The 23,611-nt window shown below is 62.7% G+C and overlaps 1 protein-coding gene across 1 annotated transcript in view; it reads left to right on the top strand.

The window, feature by feature from the left end:
• FLNC (filamin C) overlaps positions 1-22,403 on the top strand; it is a 54,250-nt gene extending 31,847 nt beyond the window's left edge. Inside the window, 19 exon segments of the mRNA XM_072037389.1 lie at positions 276-299; positions 454-701; positions 1,386-1,473; positions 1,555-1,695; positions 1,800-1,928; positions 3,120-3,293; positions 3,743-3,904; positions 3,977-4,180; positions 5,286-5,438; positions 5,538-5,660; positions 7,787-8,029; positions 11,345-11,614; positions 14,548-14,685; positions 16,426-16,541; positions 16,624-16,753; positions 17,748-17,924; positions 18,827-19,045; positions 20,260-20,469; positions 22,150-22,403. Coding sequence (XP_071893490.1) covers positions 276-299; positions 454-701; positions 1,386-1,473; positions 1,555-1,695; positions 1,800-1,928; positions 3,120-3,293; positions 3,743-3,904; positions 3,977-4,180; positions 5,286-5,438; positions 5,538-5,660; positions 7,787-8,029; positions 11,345-11,614; positions 14,548-14,685; positions 16,426-16,541; positions 16,624-16,753; positions 17,748-17,924; positions 18,827-19,045; positions 20,260-20,469; positions 22,150-22,337 — 3,137 coding nt within the window. The 3' untranslated portion in view covers positions 22,338-22,403.
• Positions 22,404-23,611: the final 1,208 nt, after the last annotated feature.

Raw genomic sequence — 23,611 nt, 5'->3', positions numbered from 1 at the left:
TGCCCCACAGATTCCCTTCCCTGCCCCACAGCGCCTCATGCTGCCCCACACCGACCCACGGTGTCCCCCTCCCCCTGCCCCACAGCTTCCCTCCGCTGCCCCACGCCTTCCCCACGGCACCCCCTCCCTGCCTTGCCCCCCATCATCACCCCACGGCGTCCACGGGTGCCCCCCGAGCAGAGCAGGAACGTGCCGGCCCCCCGGCCCCCCCCGGCCCCCCGTAGCCCCCCGCAGCCCCCCCATCTCATCCGCTTTTCCCTCGTCTCTCTTTGCAGTATCCATTGGGGGCCACGGACTGGGTAAGTGGGGCCGGGGGGGGGCAAAAGGTGGTGGTGGGGTGGTGGGGGGGTGGTGACGAGGGTCTTGGGGTGGGGATGTGGGTGGCCGGGATGGGTCCCCCCGTGACCGTGTCCCACCCCACCCGTCCCCCCTGTCCCCCCCCCTGCCCCATAGGTGCCTGCTTGGGTCCCACCATCCAAATCGGAGAGGAGACGGTGATCACGGTGGACGCCAAAGCGGCCGGGCAGGGCAAGGTGACCTGCAAGGTGTCGACGCCCGACGGGGCCGAGCTGGACGTGGACGTGGTGGAGAACCACGACGGCACCTTCGACATCTACTACACCGCCCCCGAGCCCGGCAAATACGTCATCACCATCCGCTTCGGGGGCGAGCACGTCCCCAACAGCCCCTTCCACGTCCTGGTAGGTGGTGGTGGTGGTGGGGGGGGATTTTGGGAAGGGTTTTGGGGGGTGATTGGGGGATTTGTGGGGGGCTTTGTGGGGTTGGGAGGTGAGGATGGGTGATTTAGGGTGAAGAGTTGGGGATGTGGTGGGCACCGTAGGGTTGTGGTGGGCAGTGTAGGGTCATGGTGGGCACCATGGGGTCGTGGTGGGCACCGTAGGGTCGTGGTGGGCACTGTGGGGTCATAATGGGCACCATGAGGTTGTGGTGGGCACCATAGGGTTGTGGTGTGCACCGTGGGGTCGTGGTGGGCACCATGGGGTCATGGTAGGCACCGTGGGGTCGTGGTGGGCACTATAGGGTCGTGGTGGGCACTGTGGGGTCATAATGGGCACCATGAGGTTGTGGTGGGCACCATAGGGTCGTGGTGGGCACCGTGGGGTTGTGATGGGCACCTTGGGGTTGTGGTGGGCACTGTAGGGTTGGGGTGGGCACCATAGGGTTGGGGTGGGCACAGTGGGGTCGTGGTGGGCACCGTGGGGTTGGGACACCGTGACAAGCACCATGGGGCAGGTCTGGGAGCATAGGGGGCACCAAGGGGGTGGGAGATGGTGGTGGGCACCGTGGGGCAGAGTGGGGGCCGTGGTGGCCACCCTGGGGTGGGGGGGCTGTGGCACTGACTCTGCTCTGCCCCACGGCACCAGGCCACCGAGGAGCCCCCCGCCACCGCCGAGAGCCTTCGTCCCTTCAACCTCGTCATCCCCTTCACCGTGCAGAAGGGCGAGATCACAGGTATGGGGTGAGGTGGGGCGCGGTGTGGGGCGCGGTGTGGTGTCCCCAAGGCGCCCCGGTGACGCGGTGTCCCGTCCCCAGGCGAGGTGCGGATGCCCTCGGGGAAGACGGCGCGCCCCAACATCACGGACAACAAGGACGGGACGGTGACGGTGCGCTACGCCCCCACCGAGAAGGGGCTGCACGAGATGGACATCCGCTACGACGGCAACCACATCCCCGGTGAGCACTGGGAGCACTGGGAGCACTGGGAGTACTGGGAGGGGGCCGAACCCCGACCCCCGGCGCCATCGGCCCCGTGTCCCTGACTGTCCCCGTGTCCCCAGGGAGCCCCCTCCAGTTCTACGTGGACGCCATCAACCCCCGGCACGTCAGCGCCTACGGGCCGGGGCTGAGCCATGGCATGGTCAACAAGCCCTGCACCTTCACCATTGTCACCAAGGACGCTGGGGAGGGTGAGTGAGGGTCCCGGGGGGGTGGGAGGGGTTGGGAGGGGATGGGCAGCGTGGGGGCGGGAGATCGTGGGGGCCACCAAGGGGTTGGAAGACTGGGGGGGCAACTGTAGGTCTGGGAGAGCATGATGGGCACCATAGGGTTGAAAGATCATGTAGGCTGTCATTGGGTTGGAAGACCACGATGGGCATCGTTGGGTTAAAAAATCATGTTGGCCATTGTTGGGTTGGAAGACCACGATGGGCACTGTTGGGTTGGAAGACCATGAGGAGCACCATTGGACTGGAAGACCACAATGGTCATCATTGGGCTAGAAAATCATGTTGGCCATCATTGGGTTGGAAGATCACATTGGCCATCATTGGGTTGGAAGATCATGTTGGCCATCATTGGGTTAGAAGACCACGATGGTCATCGTTGGGTTAGAAAATCATGTTGGCCATTGTTGTGTTGGAAGACCATGATGGGCACCATTGGGTTGGAAGACCACGATGGTCATAATTGTGTTGGAAGATCATGTTGGCTATCATTGGGTTGCAAGACCATGATGGTCATAATTGGGCTAGAAAATCATGTTGGCCATCATTGGGTTGGAAGATCAGGTTGGCCATCATTGAGTTGGAAGACCATGATGGTCATCATTGGGTTAGAAAATCATGTTGGCCATTGTTGTGTTGGAAGATCACGTTGGCCGTCATTGGGTTGGAAGACCATGATGGGCACCGTTGGGTTGGAAGACCATGACGGTCATCGTTGGGTTAGAAAATCATGTTGGCCATCGTTGGGTTGGAAGACCACGATGGGCACCATAGGGTTGGAAGACCATGATGGTCATAATTGGGCTAGAAATTCATGTTGGTCATCATTGTGTTGGAAGATCACGTTGGCCATCATTGGGTTGGAAGACCATGATGGGCACCATTGGGTTAGAAAATCATTGTGCTGGAAGATGGCGGTGCCCACTGTTGGGTTGGAAGACCCTAAGGGCACCATGGGTCAGAGCATTGGGACCACGGCGGCTCCCATAGGGTTGGAAGACCGTGATGGGCACAATGGGGTTGGGAGATCCTGGTGGCCACTATGGGGTTGGGAGGCCACGATGATCACTGCTCAACTGGGAGGTGGTGGTGGGCACCGTGGGGCTGGGGGAGCATGGTGGGCGCCCCGGTGCTGACCCCCACCCCCTGCCCCAGGTGGGCTCTCGCTGGCGGTGGAGGGTCCTTCCAAGGCAGAGATCACCTGCAAGGACAACAAGGACGGGACCTGCACCGTGTCCTACCTGCCCACGGCCCCTGGGGACTACAACATCATCGTCCGCTTTGATGACAAGCACATCCCGGGCAGCCCCTTCACCGCCAAGATCACCGGTGAGTGGGGGGCTCAGGGAGACCCTTGATGGGGTCCCCTCTGGTCTCGGGGACTTTCTGCGTGGCCTCTGGGAGTCATCGTGTGGCCACCGGGTCCGTTGTCCAGTCCTGGCCACCAGGACCTCATGGTGTGGCCACGGGTACCCTGTCCACGTGGCCATGGGGACCCCTGAACGGTGGTGGTCTTGGGGACCCTTGAATGGCTGTGGGGGATCCCATGGGGACACCTGCATGGTCATGACCATGGGGACCCCACCGGGACCCCACCACGTGGCCTTGGGGACCCTGTGTGGTCACGGGGACCCCACCACGTGGCGTTGGGTGCACCGCATGGCCACCACACATCCCCACGTGTCCCTGGGGACCCCGCTCACGTGGCCATGGACCCACAGCCACGGGACCCCCGTCCTGCCCCCCCTTTTTGCCCCCCACTGACGTCACCTCCGCAGGGGACGACTCCATGCGCACGTCCCAGCTGAACGTGGGCACCTCCACGGACGTCTCGCTGAAGATCACGGAGACCGACCTGAGCCTGCTGACCGCCAGCATCCGCGCGCCCTCGGGCAACGAGGAGCCCTGCCTGCTCAAGAGGCTGCCCAACCGCCACATCGGTGCGTGGGGACACGGGGACACGGGGGGCACCCAAGGGTGGCGGTGGCTGACGGTGGCGTCCCCCTCCCCAGGCATCTCCTTCACGCCCAAGGAGGTGGGCGAGCACGTGGTGAGCGTGAAGAAGAGCGGGCAGCACGTCACCAACAGCCCCTTCAAGATCCTGGTGGGGCAGTCGGAGATCGGGGACGCCAGCCGGGTGAAGGTGTGGGGCAAGGGGCTGGTGGAGGGGCACACCTTCGAGGTGGCCGAGTTCATCGTGGACACGCGTAGCGCCGGTGAGACCATGGGTGGAGACGGGGACGGGGATGGGGCAGGGGCATTGGGGTGACGCGTTTGGGGCTGGTGTGGGGTGGTGGCCGAGGGCAATTTGTGGCTGTGGCCAGCATGGGATGGGTGGTGGCCATGGCATGGCCAAGGGATGAAGGCCATGGTGATGGCATGGTCATGGCCAGCATGGGATGGGTGGTGGCCGTGGTGGTGGCATGGTCATGGTCAGGATACGATAGGTTGTGGCCATGGCATGGCCAAGGGCAACCAAAATGGGATGGAGACCATGGTGATGACGTGGTCATGACCAGGTTGGGATGGGTGGTGGCCATGGCATGGCCAAGGGCAACCAAAATGGGATGGAGACCGTGGTGATGACGTGGTCATGACCAGGTTGGGATGGGTGGTGGCCATGGCATGGTCAGGGGCAACCAACATGGGATGGAGACCATGGTGATGATGTGGTCATGGCCAGGATGGGATGGGTGGTGGCCATGGCATGGCCAAGGGATGGAGACCATGGTGGTGGCATGGTCATGACCAGAATGGGTTGGATGATGGCCATGGCATGGCCAAGGGCAACCAAAATGGGATGGAGACCGTGGTGATGACGTGGTCATGACCAGGTTGGGATGGGTGGTGGCCATGGCATGGCCAAGGGATGAAGGCCATGGTGATGTCATGGTCATGGCCAGGATGGGATGGGTGGTGGCTATGACATGGCCAAGGGCAACCAAAATGGGATGGAGACCATGGTGATGACGTGGTCACGAGCAGGATGGGATGGGTGATGGCCATGGCATGGCCAAGGGATGGAGACCATGGTGATGGCATGGTCATGACCAGGTTGGGATGAGTGGTGGCCATGGCATGGCCAAGGGCAACCAACATGGGATGGAGACCATGGTGATGACGTGGTCATGACCAGAATGGGTTGGGTGATGGCCATGGCATGGCCAAGGTCAACTTGGGGTGGTAACCAAAATTATGACTGTGTTGGGATGGGCTGGTGGCCATGGTGGTGGCACGGCCATGGCCAGCATGGGCTGGTGGCCTTGTCACCCCCCCATCCACGTTGGGGGATGTCCCCAAACGCGTCCCCGCTCTGCCCAGGCTACGGCGGGCTGGGCCTATCCATCGAGGGTCCCAGCAAGGTGGACATCAACTGTGAGGACGTGGAGGACGGCACCTGCAAGGTCACCTACTGCCCCACCGAGCCCGGCAACTACATCATCAACATCAAGTTCGCCGACAAACACGTCCCAGGTGGGCACGGGGACGGGGTGGGGGCCGGCACAGTCCCATGGGGGGGTGGCCGGGGTGGGCGCGTTGAGCTGGTGGCCGTGTGTCCCCCCCCAAAAACAGGGAGCCCCTTCACGGTGAAGGTGACGGGCGAGGGGCGCATGAAGGAGAGCATCACGCGCCGGCGCCAGGCCCCCTCCATCGCCACCATCGGCAGCACCTGCGACCTCAACCTCAAGATCCCAGGTAGGGCACGCGCCTTCCTCCTCCTCCTCCTCCTCCTCCTCCTCCTCCTCCTCCTCCTCCTCCTCCTCCTTCTCCTTCTCCTCTTCCTGCTCCTGCGCCTCCACGGCGGGGACCGGGACAGGGACAGGACAAGGACAGGACAGGGACAGGGCAAGGAGAGGGACAGGACAGGGGCAGGGCAGGGACAGGGACGCGTCTCGGCCGCTCCGGCTCTGATCTCCGCCGCCTTCTTCCTTCTCTCCTCGTCCGTCCCCGTGTCCGTCCGCGTGTGCCCGTGCCCCTCCGTGCCTGCGTCCCTCCGGGTTTGTCCGTCTGTCCGTGCCCCCACCCACGTGTCCATGTGTCCGTGCCTGTCACCGTCGTGTACCGGCCCGTCCATGCGTCCATCCGTGTCCGTCCGTCCCTGCACACCCTCCTCCAACTGTGTAACCATCCATCCACACGTCCATCCGTGTCTCCATCCTTCTGTGCACCTCTCCATCCATCCATCCGTCCATCCGTCTGTCCATCCGTCCATCTGTCCGTCCGTCCATCCATCCACCCATCCATCCTTCCGTCCATATTTCCACTCATCCATGCATCCACCCACGCATCCATCATCCATCCATCCACATGTCCATCCATCCATGTTTCCACCCTTCCACCATCCATCCATCCATGCATCCATCCATGTGCTCATCCACTGATGTGTCCGTCCGTCCGTCCGTCCATCCATCCATCCATCCATGTTTCTACCCATCCATCCATACGTTGATATGTCCATCTACGTGTCCGTCCATCCATCCATCCATCCTTCTGTCCATATTTCCACTCATCCATGCATGCATCCATCCATCCATCCACCCACCCATCTGTCCACATGTCCATCCACCACCCATCCATGATTTCGCCCGCCCATCCATCCATCCATCCATCCATCCATCCATCCATGCACCCCTGAATCATCCATCCACGTTTCCACCCTTCCATCATCCATCTTCCCTTCTATCCATATTTCCATCCATCCATCCATCCATCCATGCATCCACCATACATCCATCCACGTGTCCATCCATCCATGTTTCCACCCACCCACCCATCCATCCATCCATCCATCCACCCACCCATCCATCCATCATCCATCCATCTTTCTACCCATCTATCCACTGATGTGCCCATCTTTCCTTCCTTCCTTCCTTCCTTCCTTCCTTCCTTCCTTCCTTCCTTCCTTCCTTCCTTCCTTCCTTCCTTCCTTCCTTCCTTCCTTCCTTCCTTCCTTCCTTCCTTCCTTCCATGTGCTCATCCACTGATGTGTCCATCCGTCCATCCATCCACCCATGCATCCACCAATCGTCCATCCCTGTTTCCACCCTTCCACCATCCATCTATCCATGCATCTAACCTTCCATCCATGTGCTCATCCACTGATGTGTCCGTCTGTCCGTCCGTCCATCCATCCATCTTTCTGCCCATCCATCCATCCATTGATGTGCCCACCCACCCATCCATCCATCCATCCATCCATCCATCCATCCATCCATCCACCCACCCCTCCATCCATCCATCCATCCATCCATCAATCCATCCATCCATCCATCCATCCACGCACGTGTCCGTGTGTCCTCATGTCTTCCCATGTCCCACTGTCCCCGTGTCGGTGACCCCGTGCCCATATTGGTGTCCCCGTCCCCGTCCCCGTGTTGGTGTCCCTGTCTCGGTGTTGGTGTCCCCGGCCCCATGTTGGTGTCCCCATCCCCATCCCCATGTCCCCGTGCCCATGTTGGTGTCCTCGTCCCCGTCCCCGTGTTGGTGTCCCCGTCTTGGTGTTGATGTCCCCGTGCCCGTGTTGGTGTCCCCGTCTTGGTGTTGGTGTCCCTGTGCCCACGTTGGTGTCCCCGTCTCGGTGTTGGTGTCCCCGTCTTGGTGTCCCGTGCCCATGTTGGTGTCCCCGTCCCTGTCCCCGTCTCGGTGTCCTGGTGTCCCCATCTCGGTGTCGGTGTCCCCATGCCCATGTTGGTGTCCCCATCCCCGTCCATCTCGGTGTCCCGGTGTCCCCGTCCCCGTCTTGGTGTCCCGGTGTCCCTGTCCCCGTCTCGGTGTCCCCGTGCCCTCCCGGCGCGGTGGTGGCGGCGGCGGCGGTGCCGCAGGGAACTGGTTCCAGATGGTGTCGGCGCAGGAGCGCCTGACGCGCACCTTCACGCGGAGCAGCCACACGTACACGCGCACCGAGCGCACCGAGATCAGCAAGACGCGCGGCGGCGAGACCAAGCGGGAGGTGCGGGTGGAGGAATCCACGCAGGTCGGCGGCGACCCCTTCCCCAACGTCTTCGGGGACTTCCTGGGCCGCGAGGGCCTGGGGGGCTTCGGCAGCATCGCCCGCGGCCAGGAGGGTGCGTGCGTGTGCCGGGGCGTGCGAGGGGTTGCACCAAGCAGGGCTGGGCACGGCTGCCTTGGGGGTGTGCTTGTGCAAGGGTGGGTGCATGGGGGTGTGCTTGTGCAAGGGGTGGGTGTAATTGCATGGGGGAATGTGCTTGTGCAAGGGTGGGTGCACGGGGGTGTGCTTGTGCAAGGATAGGTGCACGTGCATGGGGGAATGTGATTGTGCAAGGGATGGCGCGTTTGGGCATGGGGGTGCACGCTTGTGCAAGGGGTAGGTGCATGGGTACGTGGGAGAGTGTGCAAGGGCTTGGTGCGCTTGTGCAAGTGGAAACGTGCTTGTGCAAGGGCTGGGGGCATGCGTACATGGGGCGGTGCTTGTGCAAGGGCTGGGTTCACTTGCGTGTGGGAACGTGCTTGTGCAAGGGCTCGGTGCGTTCATACGTGGGAGAGTGCTTGTGCAAGGGCTGAGTGCACTTGCACGTGGACATGTTCTTGCACGGGGGCTGGGTGTGCGTTTGCAGCCAGGACTCTGCTAGCAGAAGGGCTGGATGTGCGTGGGCGTGCATTTGCACGTGGGTTTGTGCGTGATCACACCGCACCGTGTGCCTGTGTGGGGCTGGGTGTGCACTTGCACGTGGGGTCGGGCTTGCACGGGGACTGGGTGTGCTCGTGCAAAGCCGTGGGCAGTGCTTGCACTCGCTGTGTGCTCACACGGAAATGTGCTGGCACGAGGGCTGGGTGTGCACTTGCACGCGGGAGGGGGCTTGCACGGGGCTGTGCACGCTCGCGCAGCACTGCGGGCGATGCACAAGAGCACAAGCTTGCACGGAAGCTCATTTGCACGAGGGCTGAGCGTGGGTTTGCACACAGGAGCGTGTTTGCACGGGGCTGTGTGCTCACCGTGCACGGCACGAGTGTGTTTGCACGGGGCTGCGTGTGCTTGCACGGGGCTGTGCCCCCCCAGGGGGACCACGCACCTTCCCACAGCAGCTGCGCGTGCCCTTTGCACGAAGCCTTGCACAAGAGCTGCCTCTCCCAGGCCTGGCACACGCCTTCCCCTGGCACGGGGCATTTGCACAAGGCGCCTTGCACGAGGCTGCCCTTGCACAAGCGTGGCAGCTGGGCACCGGCGGCGCGGTGCTCACGAGAGGTGCGCGTGTGCCCTTGCACGGGCCTTGCACAGAGCCCTTTGCGCAAGCGTGTTCACGGGGGGGGGGGCGTGCAAGCCCCTAGCACGAGGGTGTGAGCTCACGGCTTGCACACTTACAGGCGTGTGTGCTGGGGGGGTCCTTTGCACCAGGGTGTGCTCACGGGCGTGCTTGTGCCCCTCGCACGAGGCTGCACGCTCAGCAGGCGAGGGGGCACAGTGGGGGGGGTGCGTGTGCCCTTTGCACGAGGGTGCAGGCTCCCCGGGGTGCGTGCAAGCCCCTTGCGGATGGGTGCAGGCTTTTTGGGGTGCGCGCAGCCCCCTTGCAAATAGTGGCAGGCTTTTTGGGGTGCATGCAAGCCCCTTGTAAATGGGCGCAGGCTCCGTGGGGTGCATGTAGCCCCCTTACAAAGGGGTGCAAACTTTTGGGGGTGCATGAAGCCCCTTGCAAATGGATGCAAGCTTTTTGGGGTGCACGTAGCCCCCTTGCAAAGGGGTGCAGCCTATTGGGGTGCATGCAAGCCCCTTGCAAATGGGTGCAGGGTATTGGGGTGCATGCAAACCCCTCATAAATGGGTGCACACTCTTTGGGGTGCATGTAGCCCCCTTGCAAAGGGCTGCAAACTTTTTGGGGTGCATGAAACCCCCTTGCAAAGGGGTGCAGGTTCCATGGGGTGCACGCAGCCCCCTTACAAAGGGTTGCAGGCTTTTGGGGTGCGTGCAAGCCCCTTGCAAATAGGGGCAGGCTCTTTGGGGTGCGTGCAAGCCCCTTACAAATGGATGCAAGCTTTTTGGGGTGCATGAGAACCCCTTGCAAATGAGTGTGCACTCTTTGGGGTGCATCTAGCCCCCTTGCAAAGGGGTGCAGGCTTTTTGGGGTGCATGAAACCCCCTTACAAATGGATGCAAGCTTTTTGGGGTGTGCGCAGCCCCCTTGCAAATAGGGGCAGGCTCTTTGGGGTGCATGAAAACCCTTTCAAATGGATGCAAGCTTTTTGGGGTGCATGCAACCCCCTTGCAAATGGATGCAGGTTCTTTGGGGTGCATGCAGCCCCCTTGCAAAGGGCTGCAGGCTTTTTGGGGTGCATGAAGCCCCTTGCAAATAGGGGCAGGCTCTTTGGGGTGCATGCAACCCCCTTGCAAACGGATGCAAGCTTTTTGGGGTGCACACAGCCCCCTTGCAAAGGGATGCAGACTTTTTGGGGTGCATGCAGCCCCCTTGCAAAGGGGTGCAAGCTTTTTGGGGTGCATGCAAACCCCTTGCAAATGAGTGCGAACTCTTTGGGGTGCATGAAACCCCCTTGCAAATGGATGCAAGCTTTTTGGGGTGCCTGTAGCCCCCTTGCAAATGAGTGCACACTCTTTGGGGTGTATGCAAACCCTTTGCAAAGGGCTGCAAGCTTTTTGGGGTGCATGAAGCCCCCTTACAAAGGGGTGCAAACTTTTTGGGGTGCACGCAGCTCCCTTGCAAAGGGATGCAGGCTTTTGGGGTGTGCGCAGCCCCCTTGCAAATAGGGGCAGGCTCTTTGGGGTGCATGAAAACCCTTTCAAATGGATGCAAGCTTTTTGGGGTGCATGCAACCCCCTTGCAAATGGATGCAGGTTCTTTGGGGTGCACGCAGCCCCCTTGCAAAGGGCTGCAGGCTTTTTGGGGTGCATGCAAACCCCTTGTAAATGAGTGCACACTCTTTGGGGTGCATGAAGCCCCTTGCAAAGGGATGCAAGCTTTTTGGGGTGCATGCAGCCCCCTTACAAATAGGGGCAGGCTCTTTGGGGTGCATGCAAACCCCTTGCAAAGGGATGCAAGCTTTTTGGGGTGCATGCAAACCCCTTGCAAATGGGTGCACACTCTTTGGGGTGCATCTAGCCCCCTTGCAAAGGGCTGCAAACTTTTTGGGGTGCATGAAAACCTCTTGTAAATGGATGCAAGCTTTTTGGGGTGCACGCAGACACCTTACAAAGGGCTGCAAGCTTTTTGGGGTGCGTGCAAGCCCCTTGCAGATGGGTGCAGGGTATTGGGGTGCATGCAAACCCTTTGCATGCACCTTTGCTTTTTGGGGTGCACGCAGCCCCCTTGCAAAGGCTTGCAGACTTTTTGGGTTGCACGCACCCCCCTCACCCCAAAACCCCCCCCTTCCCCCCGGTGCTCACCGAACCCTAATCCCCCCCCCCCCCCCAGGCGAGGCGGCCCCCCAGGAGCTGACGGCGCAGGTGCTGAGCCCCTCGGGGAAGCTTTTCGACGCCGAGGTGCTGGAGGGGGGGGACAGCACGTACAGCGTGCGCTTCGTGCCCCAGGAGATGGGCCCCCACACCGTCAACGTCAAGTACCGGGGGCAGCACGTGCCCGGCAGCCCCTTCCAGTTCACCGTCGGACCCTTGGGCGAGGGGGGGGCGCACAAAGTGAGAGCTGGGGGCACCGGGTTGGAGAGAGGAGTGGCCGGGGTGCCAGGTGAGAGGGTGGGGGGGGTAGGGGGGTGATGGGGTGGGGGGGAATGGGGGGGGGGGCGATGGGGTGGGGGGGTGATGGGGTGGGGGGGGGTGGGAAGGGGTATAATGGGGGTGTAATGGGGTGGGGGGGTAATGGGGGTGTAATGGGGTGGGGGGGTGATGGGATGGAGGGGCAATGGGGATGGGGGGGCAATGGAGATGGAGTTTTAATGGGGTGGGGGGGCAATGGGATGTGGGGCAACGGGGTGGGGGTGTAATGGGGTGGGGGGGCGATGGGGTGGGGGTGTAATGGGATGGGGGGAAATTGGGGTGTAATGGAATGGGAGGGCAATGGGATGGGGGTGTAATGGAGATGGAGCTTTAATGGGATGGGGGTGCAATGGGGTGGGGGGGTGATGGGGATGGGGGGCAATGGGATGGGGGTGTAATGGGATGGGGCATAATGGGAGTGTAATGGGTTGGGGGGGCAGTGGGATGGGGGTGTAAGGGATGGGGCGGCAATGGGATGGGGGGGGCAATGGGGTGGGGAGGCAATGGGGATGGGGCTTTAATGGGAGGGGCAATGGGATGGGGGTTTAATGGGATGGGGGTGCAATGGGATGGGGGGAAATTGGGGTGTAATGGGGTGGGGGGGTGATGGGGTAGGGGTGTAATGGGATGGGGGTGTAATGGGTTGGGGGGGCAGTGGGATGGGGGTGTAAGGGATGGGGGTGTGATGGGATAGGGGGGCAATGGGTTCGGGGTGCAAGGGGATGAGGGGGAAATTGGGGTGTAATGGGATGGGGGGGCAATGGGGTGGGGGTGTAATGGGGATGGGGCTTTAATGGGGCAATGAGGGTGTAATGGGATGGGGGAAAATTGGATGGGGGTGCAATGGGTTGGGGGGGCAATGGGATGGGGGGAAAATGGGGGGGGCAATGGGATGGGGGTGTGATGGGATGGGGAGACAACAGGGAGGGGGGGCAATGGGATGGGGGGGCAATGAGGGTGTAATGGGATGGGAGGGTGATGGGATGGAGCATAATGGGGGTGTAATGGGGTGGGGGGGGCGATGGGGTGGGGTGTAATGGGGTGGGGGTGTAATGGGGATGGGGCTTTAATGGGGGGGCAATGAGGGTGTAATGGGATGGGGGAAAATTGGATGGGGGTGCAATGGGATGGGGGGGCAATGGGGTGGGGAGGCAATGGGGATGGGGCTTTAATGGGAGGGGCAATGGGATGGGGGTTTAATGGGATGGGGGGGCAATGGAGATGGAGCTTTAATGGGGTGGGGGGGCAATGGGGTGGGGGGGTGATGGGGGAGGGCAATGGGATGGGGGTGTAATGGGATGGGGGGCAATGGGGATGGGAGTGTAATGGGGTGGGGGTGTGATGGGATGGGGGGGCAATGGGGATGGGGCTTTAATGGGGGGGGCAATAGGATGGGAGTGTAATGGGGTGGGAGTGTAATGGGATAGGGGGGAAATTGGGGTGTAATGGGATGGGGGTGTAATGGGTTGGGGGGGCAGTGGGATGGGGGTGTGATGGGATAGGGGGGCAATGGGTTCAGGGTGCAAGGGGATGAGGGGGAAATTGGGGTGTAATGGGTTGGGGGCAATGGGGATGGGGCTTTAATGGGAGGGGCAATGGGATGGGGGTTTAATGGGATGGGGGTGTAATGGGGGGGCAATGAGATGGGGGTGTGATGGGATGGGGAGACAACAGGGAGGGGGGGCAATTGGATGGGGGGGCAATGAGGGTGTAATGGGATGGGGGAAAATGGGATGGGGGTGTAATGGGATGGGGGTGTAATGGGATGGGGGGGCAATAGGGTGGGGGGAAAATAGGATGGGGGTTTAATGGGATGGGGGTGTAATGGGGTGGGGCATAATGGGGGTGTAATGGGATGGGGATGTAATGGGGTGGGGGGGCAGTGGGATGGGGGTGTAAGTGGATGGGGGGAAATTGGGGTGTAAGGGATGGGGGGGCAATGGGATGGGGGTGTAATGGGGTGGGGGGAAAATAGGATGGGGGTTTAATGGGATGGGGGTGTAATGGGGTGGGGGGGAAATTGGGGTGTAATGGGATGGGGGGGCAATGGAGATGGAGCTTTAATGGGGTGGGGGGCAATGGGATGGGGGTGTAATGGGGATGGGGCTTTAATGGGGGGGCAATGAGGGTGTAATGGGATGGGGGAAAATTGGATGGGGGTGCAATGGGATGGGGGGGGCAATGGGATGGGGGGGAAATTGGGGTGTAATGGAATGGGGGGGCAATGGGGTGGGGGTGTGATGGAGGGGGGGCAATGGGATGGGGGTCTAATGGGATGGGGGGCAATGGGGATGGGAGTGTAATGGGGTGGGGGTGTGATGGGATGGGGGGGCAATGGAGATGGAGCTTTAATGGGGTGGGGGGGCAATGGGGTGGGGGGGTGATGGGGGAGGGCAATGGGGATGGGGGTGTAATGGGGTGGGGGGGCAATGGGGATGGGGCTTTAATGGGGGGGGGCAGTGGGATGGGGGTGTAATGGGGTGGGGGTGTAATGGGATGGGGGGGCAATGGGATGGGGGTTTAATGGGATGGGGGAAATTGGGGTGTAATGGGATGGGGGGGCGATGGGGATGGGGTGTAATGGGGTGGGGGTGTAATGGGATGGGGATGTAATGGGGTGGGGGGGCAATGGGGTGGGGGGGCAGTGGGATGGGGGTGTAATGGGATGGGGGGGAAATTGGGGTGTAATGGGATGGGGGGGCAATGGGGTTGGGATTGTAATGGGATGGGGGTAAAATAGGATGGGGGTTTAATGGGATGGGGGTGTAATAGGGTGGGGGGTGTAATGGGGTGGGGGTGCACTGGGGGTGCAGTGGGGGGTCCGTGGCTGCAGGACAGGGGGCGCAGCGGGCGGGGGGCACACGGACACCCCCCCCTCAAGCTTCTCCCTTTGCCCCCCCCCAGCCGAATTCAGCATCTGGACGCGCGAGGCGGGGGCCGGGGGGCTCTCCATCGCCGTGGAGGGGCCCAGCAAGGCCGAGATCTCCTTCGAGGACCGCAAGGACGGCTCCTGCGGCGTCTCCTACGTGGTGCAGGAGCCCGGTGGGTCTGGGGGCTGGAGACCCCCCCCAAATCCCAAATCCCAAATCCCAAATCTCAAATCTCAAATCCCAAATCTCAAATCCCAAATCCCAAATAATCCCAAATCCCAAATCCCAAATCCCAAATCCCAAATCTCAAATCCCAAATCCCAAATAATCCCAAATCCCAAATCCCAAATCTCAAATCTCAAATCCCAAATCTCAAATCCCAAATAATCTCAAATCCCAAATCCCAAATCCCAAATCCCAAATCCCAAATCTCAAATCCCAAATCCCAAATCCCAAATCTCAAATCCCAAATCTCAAATCCCAAACCCCAAATCCCAAACCCCAAATCCCAAATCTCAAACCCCAAACCCCAACCCCCAAATCCCAAATCTCAAATCTCAAATCCCAAATCTCAAATCCCAAACCCCAAATCCTAAATCCCAAATCCCAAATATCAAATCCCAAATCCCAAATCCCAAACCCCAAACCCCAAATCCCAAATCTCAAATCCCAAATCCCAAATCATCCCAAACCCCAAATCCCAAATCCCAAATCTCAAATCCCAAATCCCAAACCCCAAATCTCAAATCCCAAATCCCAAATCCCCCCGTGGCCCCGGAGCTCACGGCTGGGGCAAAGGGAAGGGCGCTGGGGTCGGGGGGGTGCCCATAATGGGGGGGGGTCCCTGTGTAAGGGTGGCCCCGGGAAGGGGGTCCCCGTGGCCCCACCACCCAAGGGTGCCCCCACCCAAGGGTGCCCCCACCTAAGGGGGTCCTTGGGCAAGCACGACCCCAGGAAAGGGGGTTCCCAGGGAAGGGGGTCCCCATGCATGTCCCCATGTCCCCATCCAGAGAGATCCCCACCCAAGGGTGCCCCCACCCAAGGGTGCCCCCACCCAAAGGGCTCCCTGTGCAAGGATGTCCCCAGGCGAGGGGGGGTCCCCATGAAAGGGGGTCCTCGGGCACATGCGTCCCCATTAAATGGCACCCCTATATAAAGTCCCCATTCAACGATGCCCCCACCCAAGGGTGCCCCCACCCAAGGGTGCCCCCACCCAGGGGGGGTCCTTGTGTAGGGGTGCCCCTGTGCACAAGTCCTCCTGGTGCAAGGATGTCCCCAGGCAAGGGGGGGTCCCCATGCAAGGGGGTCCCCATCTAAAGTCCCCAGGCAGAGATATCCCCACCCAAGGGTGCCCCCACCCAAGGGTGCCCCCACCCAAGGGGCTCCCCGTACAAGGCTGTCCCCAGGCGAGGGGGGGTCCCCATGCAAGGGGGGGGTCCTCGGGCACATGCGTCCCCATTAAATGGCACCCCTATATAAAGTCCCCATGCAGCGATGCCCCCACCCACGGATACCCCCACCCAAGGGTGCCCCCACCCAAGGGTGCCCCCACCCAAGGGTGTCCCTGTGCACAAGTCCTCCCCATGCAAAGAAATATCCCCAGGCGAGGGGGTCCCCATGAAAGGGGGGTCCCCATGTAAAGTCCCCATGCAGCGATGCCCCCACCCATGGATGACCTCACCCAAGGGTGCCCCCACCCAAGGGTGCCCCCACCCAGGGGGGGTCCTTGTGTAGGGGTGTCCCTGTGCACAAGTCCTCCTGGTGCAAGGATGTCCCCAGGCAAGGGGGGGTCCCCATGCAAGGGGGTCCCCATCTAAAGTCCCCATTCAGCGATGCCCCCACCCAAGGGTGCCCCCCACCCCCTACCCCATACAAGGGCACCCCGATGTGACCCCCCCGGCGCCCCCCCTAGGTGACTACGAGGTGTCCATCAAATTCAACGAGGAGCACATCCCCGACAGCCCCTTCGTGGTGCCGGTGGCCTCGCACTCGGACGACGCGCGGCGCCTGACGGTCACCAGCCTGCAGGTACCCCCCCGGGACCCCCACCCCCTGGGACCCCCCCCCACCTCTCTGAGGCCGTGCCAACGCCGTGTGTGCCCCCCCCCAGGAGACGGTGACGGTGAACCAGCCGGCGTCCTTCGCCGTGCAGCTGAACGGGGCGCGCGGCGTCATCGACGCCAAGGTGCACACCCCGGCCGGGGTGGTGGAGGAGTGCTACGTGTCCGAGCTGGACGGAGGTGGGCACGGGGACATTGGGGACATTGGGGGGGCGTGGGGGGGCGTGGGGGGGTGGGGGAGTGGGGACACAAGGGGGGGGTGTGGGGGCGTGGGGGTATTGGGGAGGGGGGCGTAGGGGCATGGGGATATGGGGTGTGGGGATGTGGGGACGTGGGGACATGGGGAGGTGGGGACACGGGTGGGGGGACGTGGGGACATGGGGATGGGGACACAAGGTTTGGGGACGTGGGGACATGGGTTTTGGGGACACAGGGACATGGGGTGTGGGGATGTAGGGGCATGGGGATATGGGGACACGGGGTATGGGGACACGGGTGGGGGGACACGGGGTGTGGGGATGTAGGGACGTGGAGACATGGGGATGTGGGGACATGGGTGGGGGTACATGGGGACATGGGGATGGGGACACAAGGTTTGGGGACACGAGGACATAGGGTGTGGGGATATGGAGACATGGGGACATGGGTGTGGGGACACGAGGACATGGGGTGTGGGGATGTAGGGGCATGGGGATGTGGGGACACCAGGTGTGGGGACATGGGTGGGGGGACACAGGGTGTAGGGACATGGGGACACGGGTATGGGGTCATGGGGATGTAGGGTTGCAGGGATGTAGGGATATGGGGTATGGGGACACAGGGTGTGGGGACACGGGGACACAGGTGGGGAGATGAGGGGACACGGGGACATGGGTGTGGGGGTGTCAGGACATGGGATTTGGGATATGGGGACGCAGGGGACATAGACATGGAGACACGGAGGACATGGGGGCGCAGGGACATAGGGAACAGGGTGACAGGGACATGGGGACATTGGGATTTGGGGATTTGGGGTCAAGCACTGAGGTCATGGGGGCCGCAGGAACAGCAATGGTGGGAACTGGGAACGTGTTCCTGGGGCTATGGGGCCACGTAGGGTGGACATGGGGTCACGGGGTGGCACGGGGTGACACGGGGTGACAGGGGGTGACACGGCGGTGTGTCCCCCCCCCAGACAAGTACTCCATCGGGTTCCTGCCCCGGGAGAACGGGGTGCACTCCATCGACCTGCGCTTCAACGGGCGCCACGTCCCCGGCAGCCCCTTCAACATCCGCGTGGGCGAGCAGAGCCAGGCCGGGGACCCCGGGCTCGTCACCGCCTACGGGCCCGGCCTCGAGGGTGGCATCACAGGTGACACTCGGGGACACCGGGGGGTGGGGGGCGTGGGGGGCGTGGGCACGGCTGGGGGGGTGTGGAGGTGGATGTGGATATGGGGTGGGGTGATGGCGATGGGATGTGGTCGTGGTTATGGGGTGGGGATGGGGATGTGGGGTGGGGTGGGGGTGATGGGGACGTGGCCATGTCTATAGGGTGGTGGCAGTGGGGACATGGCCATGGTACGGGGTGGGGGTGATGGGGACGTGGCCATGTCTATAGGGTGGGGGCAATGGGGATGTGGCCGTGCCTTTGGGGTGGTGGCGGTGGGGACATGGCCATGGCATGGGGTGGGGGCAATGGGGATATGGCCGTGGCATTAGGGTGGTGACAATAGGGCCACAGCTATGGCACAGGGTGGTGGCAATAGGGACATGGCCATGGTATTAGGATGGTGGCAATAGGAACGTAGCCATGGCGTGGGGTCATGGCAATGGGGATATGGCCATGGCAGTAGGATGGTGACAATGGGGCCATGGCCATGGCATGGGATGGTGACAATAGGGACATGGCATGGGGTAGCAGCAGTAGGGACATGGCCATGGCAGTAGGATGGTGACAAAGGGGACACGGCCATGGCATGGAGTGATGGCAACGGGTATATGGCCATGGTATTAGGATGGTGACAATAAGGACGTGGCAATAGGATGGTGCCAATAGGGCCATGGGAATAGGATGGTGCCAATAGGGCCAGGGCATGGGATGGTGACAATAGGGACATGGCCATGGCATGGAGTCATGGCAATGGGTATATGGCCATGGTAGCAGGATGGTGCCAATAGGGCCATGGCAATAGGACGGTGCCAATAGGGCCAGGGCACGGGGTGGTGGCCGCGGGGCCGCGTCCCGGTGCCGGCGTGTGACACGCGCGCGTGCAGGGGTGTGCTCGGAGTTCCTGGTGAAGACGGCCAACGCGGGGGCGGGCGCGCTCTCGGTCACCATCGACGGCCCCTCCAAGGTGAAGCTGGACTGCGTGGAGTGCGCCGAGGGTCACCGCGTCACCTACACCCCCATGGCCCCCGGCAACTACCTCATCTCCATCAAGTACGGCGGCCCCCACCACATCGTCGGCAGCCCCTTCAAGGCCAAGGTCACCGGTATGGTGTGGGGATGGGGTGGGGTGGGGTTGGGATTGGGGTGGGGGTGGGATTGGGATGGGGATGGGGATGGGGATGGGGATGGGGATGGGGATGGGATGGGATGGGGTGGGGATGGGATGGGGATGGGATTGGGATTGGATTTGGGATTGGGATGGGGATGGGATGGGATGGGGATGGGGATGGGATTGGGATTGGATAGGACGCGGATGGGATGGGGGTGGGATTGGGATTGGATTTGGGATGGGGATGGGGATGGGGATGGGATGGGGATGGGATTGGGATGGGGATGGGGATGGGGATGGGATGGAGATTGGGATTGGAATTGGGATGGGGATGGGATGGGGATGGGATTGGGATGGGGATGGGATGGGATTGGGATTGGAATTGGAATTGGGATGGGGATGGGGATGGGATGGGGATGGGATTGGGATGGGGATGGGATTGGGATTGGGATGGGGATGGAATTGGGATTGGGATGGGGATGGGATGGGGATGGGGATGGGATTGGGATGGGATTGGGATTGGGATTGGGATTGGGATTAGGATGGGGATGGGATGGGAATTGGGAATGAGATTGGATTTGGGATTGGGATGGGGATGGGATGGCGGTAGGATTGGGATGGAGATTGGGATTGGGATGGGATTGGGATTGGGGATGGGGATGGGGATGGGATGGGGATGGGATGGGGATGGGGATGGGGATGGGGGTGGGATGGGATGGGATGGGTCCTCGGTGGGGTGACCAGGGTGGCACAAAGGGGGACAGGGGGTCCCTGGGGTGATATGGTGGGGGTGTCCCCAGGGTTGGGGATAAGGGGTCCATGGGGTGATGGGGTGCCCAAGATGACGTGGTGGTGGGGTCCCTAGGGTGGCGGGACAGGGGGTCCCTGGGGGGGCACAGTGGGGGTGTCCCCAAGGTGGTGGGACAGGGGGGTCCCAGGGTGACATAATGGGGGTGTCCCCAGGGTGACATGATGGGGGGGGGGGGTCCCAGGGTGGCATGACGGGGGCATCCTCAGGGTGACCTCATGGGGGGGGGCCACAAGGATGTGGCTGGGGGGTCCCCAAAGTGATGGGTGGGGGTCCCCAAGGGGCTGTGACAGCGGGGGGGTCCCCAGAGGGACATGACAGGGGGGGTCCCTGGTGCGCAGCGGGGGGGACACCGCGGTGACCCCCCCCCTTTCCCCTCTTTTCCCCCCCCTCCCCACAAGGCCCGCGGCTGTCGGGGGGCCACAGCCTCCACGAGACGTCCACGGTGCTGGTGGAGACGGTGACGCGGGGTGGGGCGCGGGGCCCCCCCGCCTTCGGGACCCTCCCCAAATTCTCGTCGGATGCCAGTAAAGTGGTGGCGCGGGGCCCGGGGCTGGCCACAGCCTACGTGGGGCAGAAAAATCACTTCTCCGTCGACTGCAGCAAGGCCGGTGCGTGGGGAGGGGGATCTGGGGGGATCTGGGGGGGATCTGGGGGGATCTGGGGGGTGGGGGGGTCGGGGAGGGGTCAGGGAGGGGGTGGAGTGGGGATTGGGGGGGATGCAGGGGATCTGGGGTGGGGATCCGGGGGGATCCAGGGGGATCTGGGGTGGGGATTGGGGGTGTAGGGGGGGATCTGGTGTGAGGCTTGGGGGAGATCCAGGGGATCTGGTATGGGGATTGGAGGGGATCTGGGGGGATCTGGGGTGAGGACTGGGGTGAATCGGGGGGGATCTGGAGTGGGAATTGGGGGAGATCCTGTGGGATCAGTCATGGGCATTGGGGGGGATCTGGGAGGACCTGTTTTGAGGATTGGGGGGGATCTCGAGGGATTTGTTGTGGGGACTGGAGAGGTCTGATACTGGTGGGATCTGGTGTTGGTGTTGGGATCTGGTGTTGGGGATCTGGTGTTGTTGCTGGGGATCTGGTGGATGGGATCTGGTGGTGATGGAGGGATCTGGTGGCAGGGGGATCTGGTGGCGATGGTGGGATCTGGTGGGGGCGATCTGGTGGTGGAGGGATCTGGTGGAGGGGATCTGGTGGTGGTGGTGGGGATCTGGTGCTGCTGCTGATGGGATCCGGTGGTGCTGGTGGGGATCCGGTGGTATTGTTGGGGATCTGGTGGTGGTGTTGGGATCTGGTGGGGGGATCTGGCGGTGGTGGTGGGGATCTGGTGATGATGCTGATGGGATCTGGTGGGGGGATCTGGTGGAGGGGATCTGGTGGTGGTGGAGGGGATCTGGTGTTGGGGATCTGGTGGATGGGATCTGGTGGTGATGGAGGGATCCAGTGGTGGTGTTGGGATCTGGTGGAGGGGATCTGGCGGTGCTGGTGGGGATCTGGTGCTGATGCTGATGGGATCTGGTGGTGTGGTGGGGATCTGGTGGTGGTGGGGATCTGGTGGAGGGATCCGGTGGTGGTGTTGGGGATCTGGTGTTGTTGCTGGGGATCTGGTGGATGGGATCTGGTGGTGATGGAGGGATCTGGTGGCAGGGGGATCTGGTGGCGATGGTGGGATCTGGTGGGGGGGATCTGGTGGTGGCGGGATCTGGTGGAGGGGATCTGGTTGTGGTGGTGGGGATCTGGTGATGCTGCTGATGGGATCTGGTGGTGCTGGTGGGGATCCGGTGGTATTGTTGGGGATCTGGTGGCGGTGTTGGGATCTGGTGGAGGGGATCTGGTGGAGGGGATCTGGTGGTGCTGGTGGGATCTGGTGGTAGTGTTGGGATCTGGTGGGGGGCATCTGGTGGATGGGATCTGGTGGGGGGGGGATCTGGTGGTGGTGGTGGTGGTGTGATCTGGTGCTGCTGCTGATGGGATCCGGTGGTGCTGGTGGGGATCCGGTGGTATTGTTGGGGATCTGGTGGCGGTGTTGGGATCTGGTATTGTTGTTGGGGATCTGGTGGATGGGATCTGGTGGTGGTGTTGGGATCTGGTGGCGGTGTTGGGATCTGGTGGGGGGATCTGGTGGTGGTGGTGGGATCTGGTGATGCTGCTGATGGGATCCGGTGGTGCTGGTGTGGATCCGGTGGTATTGTTGGGGGTCTGGCGGCGGTGGCGGTGTTGGGGATCGAGTGGATCCTCCCGCCTGATCCCATTGCCCCCCCCTTTCCCCCCCCCCCCCGTTTCCAGGCAGCAACATGCTGATGGTGGGGGTGCACGGCCCCAAGACGCCGTGCGAGGAGGTGTACGTGAAGCACGTGGGCAGCCGCGTCTACAACGTCACCTACACGGTGAAGGAGAAGGGCGATTACCTGCTCATCCTGCGCTGGGGGGACGACAACGTCCCCGGCAGCCCCTTCCGCGTCTCCGTGCCCTGAGCGTGTCCCCCCCCACCCCACCCCCCCACCCCGAAGCGCACAATAAAAGCGCTGGCAGCAAACCCCAAGGGGGGAAAGTGTGGTTATTTGGGGGGGGGGCTGGGGTTAAGAGAGGGGTAGGGGGGGTTGGGGTCAAGGGGGTCCTGGGGTCGGGGGGTCCTGGGGTCAAGGGGGTCGTGGGGGGGGCATGGGGGGGGCGTCGGGGACTTGGGGTCAAGGGGGTCAGGGGTTATGGGGGTGCTGGCAGACCCCCAGGGGGATGTGTGGTTATTTGGGGGGGGTTCTGGGGTCAAGGGGGGGGGTGGGGGGGGGTTGGGGTCAAGGGGGGAGTGGGTTATGGGGTGCTGACAGCCCCCCGGGGGAGCGTCTGATTATTTGGGGGGGGGTCCTGGGGTCAAGGGGGGGGCGTTAGGGGGTCATTGGGGGACTTGGGGTCAAGGGGGTCATGGGGTCCTGGGGTCAAGGGCGTAGTGGGTTATGGGGGTGCTGACACCCCCCCGGGGGGGCGTCTCGTTATTTGGGGGGGGGGTCCTGGGGTCCTGGGGGTCAAGGGGGTCAGGGGGGGTCATGGGGGGACTTGGGGTCAAGGGGGTCAGGGTTATGGGGGTGCTGGCAGACCCCCGGGGGGACGTGTGGTTATTTGGGGGGGGGTCCTGGGGTCAAGGGGGTCGTGGGGGGGTCATGGGGGGACTTAGGGTCAAGGGGGTCCTGGGGTCAGGGGCTCCTGGGGTCAAGGGGGTTGTGGGGGGGTCGTGGGAGGTCCTGGGGTCACGGGGGTCAAGCGGGGGTCGTGGAGGGGTCGTGGGGGGACTTGGGGTCAATGGGGTCAGGGGTTATGGGGGTGCTGACACCCCCCCGGGGGGACGTGTGGTTATTTGGGGGGGGGTCCTGGGGGGTCCCAGGCATTGGGGGGACTGGGGGGGGTCAGGGGTGCTGACACCCCCTGGGGGGGCTGCGGGGTGGTGTCTGGGGGGGGTCCTGGGGTTGGGGGGGGTCCTGTGGGGGGGCTCCCATTGATGGGGATCCCCTGGAGGGGGGGTCCCGGGGGGGGGGGGGGCGGGGACACCGAGTCCTTGAAGGTCACCGCGCACTGCGCATGCGCGGGGCGCGCCCTGCACCGAGGGGGCGTGGCCAACATAAGGGGGCGTGGCCATCGCGGAATGGGGGCGTGGTCATCCCATAGTGGGCGGGGCTTGGGGCGGGGCGGCGCGGAGGGGGCTTTCCCGCCGGGCGGTTGCCGTGGCAACGGGGGCGTGGCTTCGGCGCGAAGGGGG

The sequence above is a fragment of the Anas platyrhynchos genome, chromosome 1 (genome assembly GCF_047663525.1).
Source record: "Anas platyrhynchos isolate ZD024472 breed Pekin duck chromosome 1, IASCAAS_PekinDuck_T2T, whole genome shotgun sequence".
NCBI lineage: Eukaryota > Metazoa > Chordata > Aves > Anseriformes > Anatidae > Anas > Anas platyrhynchos.
The sequence above is the reverse complement of the archived record's forward strand: the minus strand, read 5'-3'. Positions and strand labels throughout refer to the sequence as shown.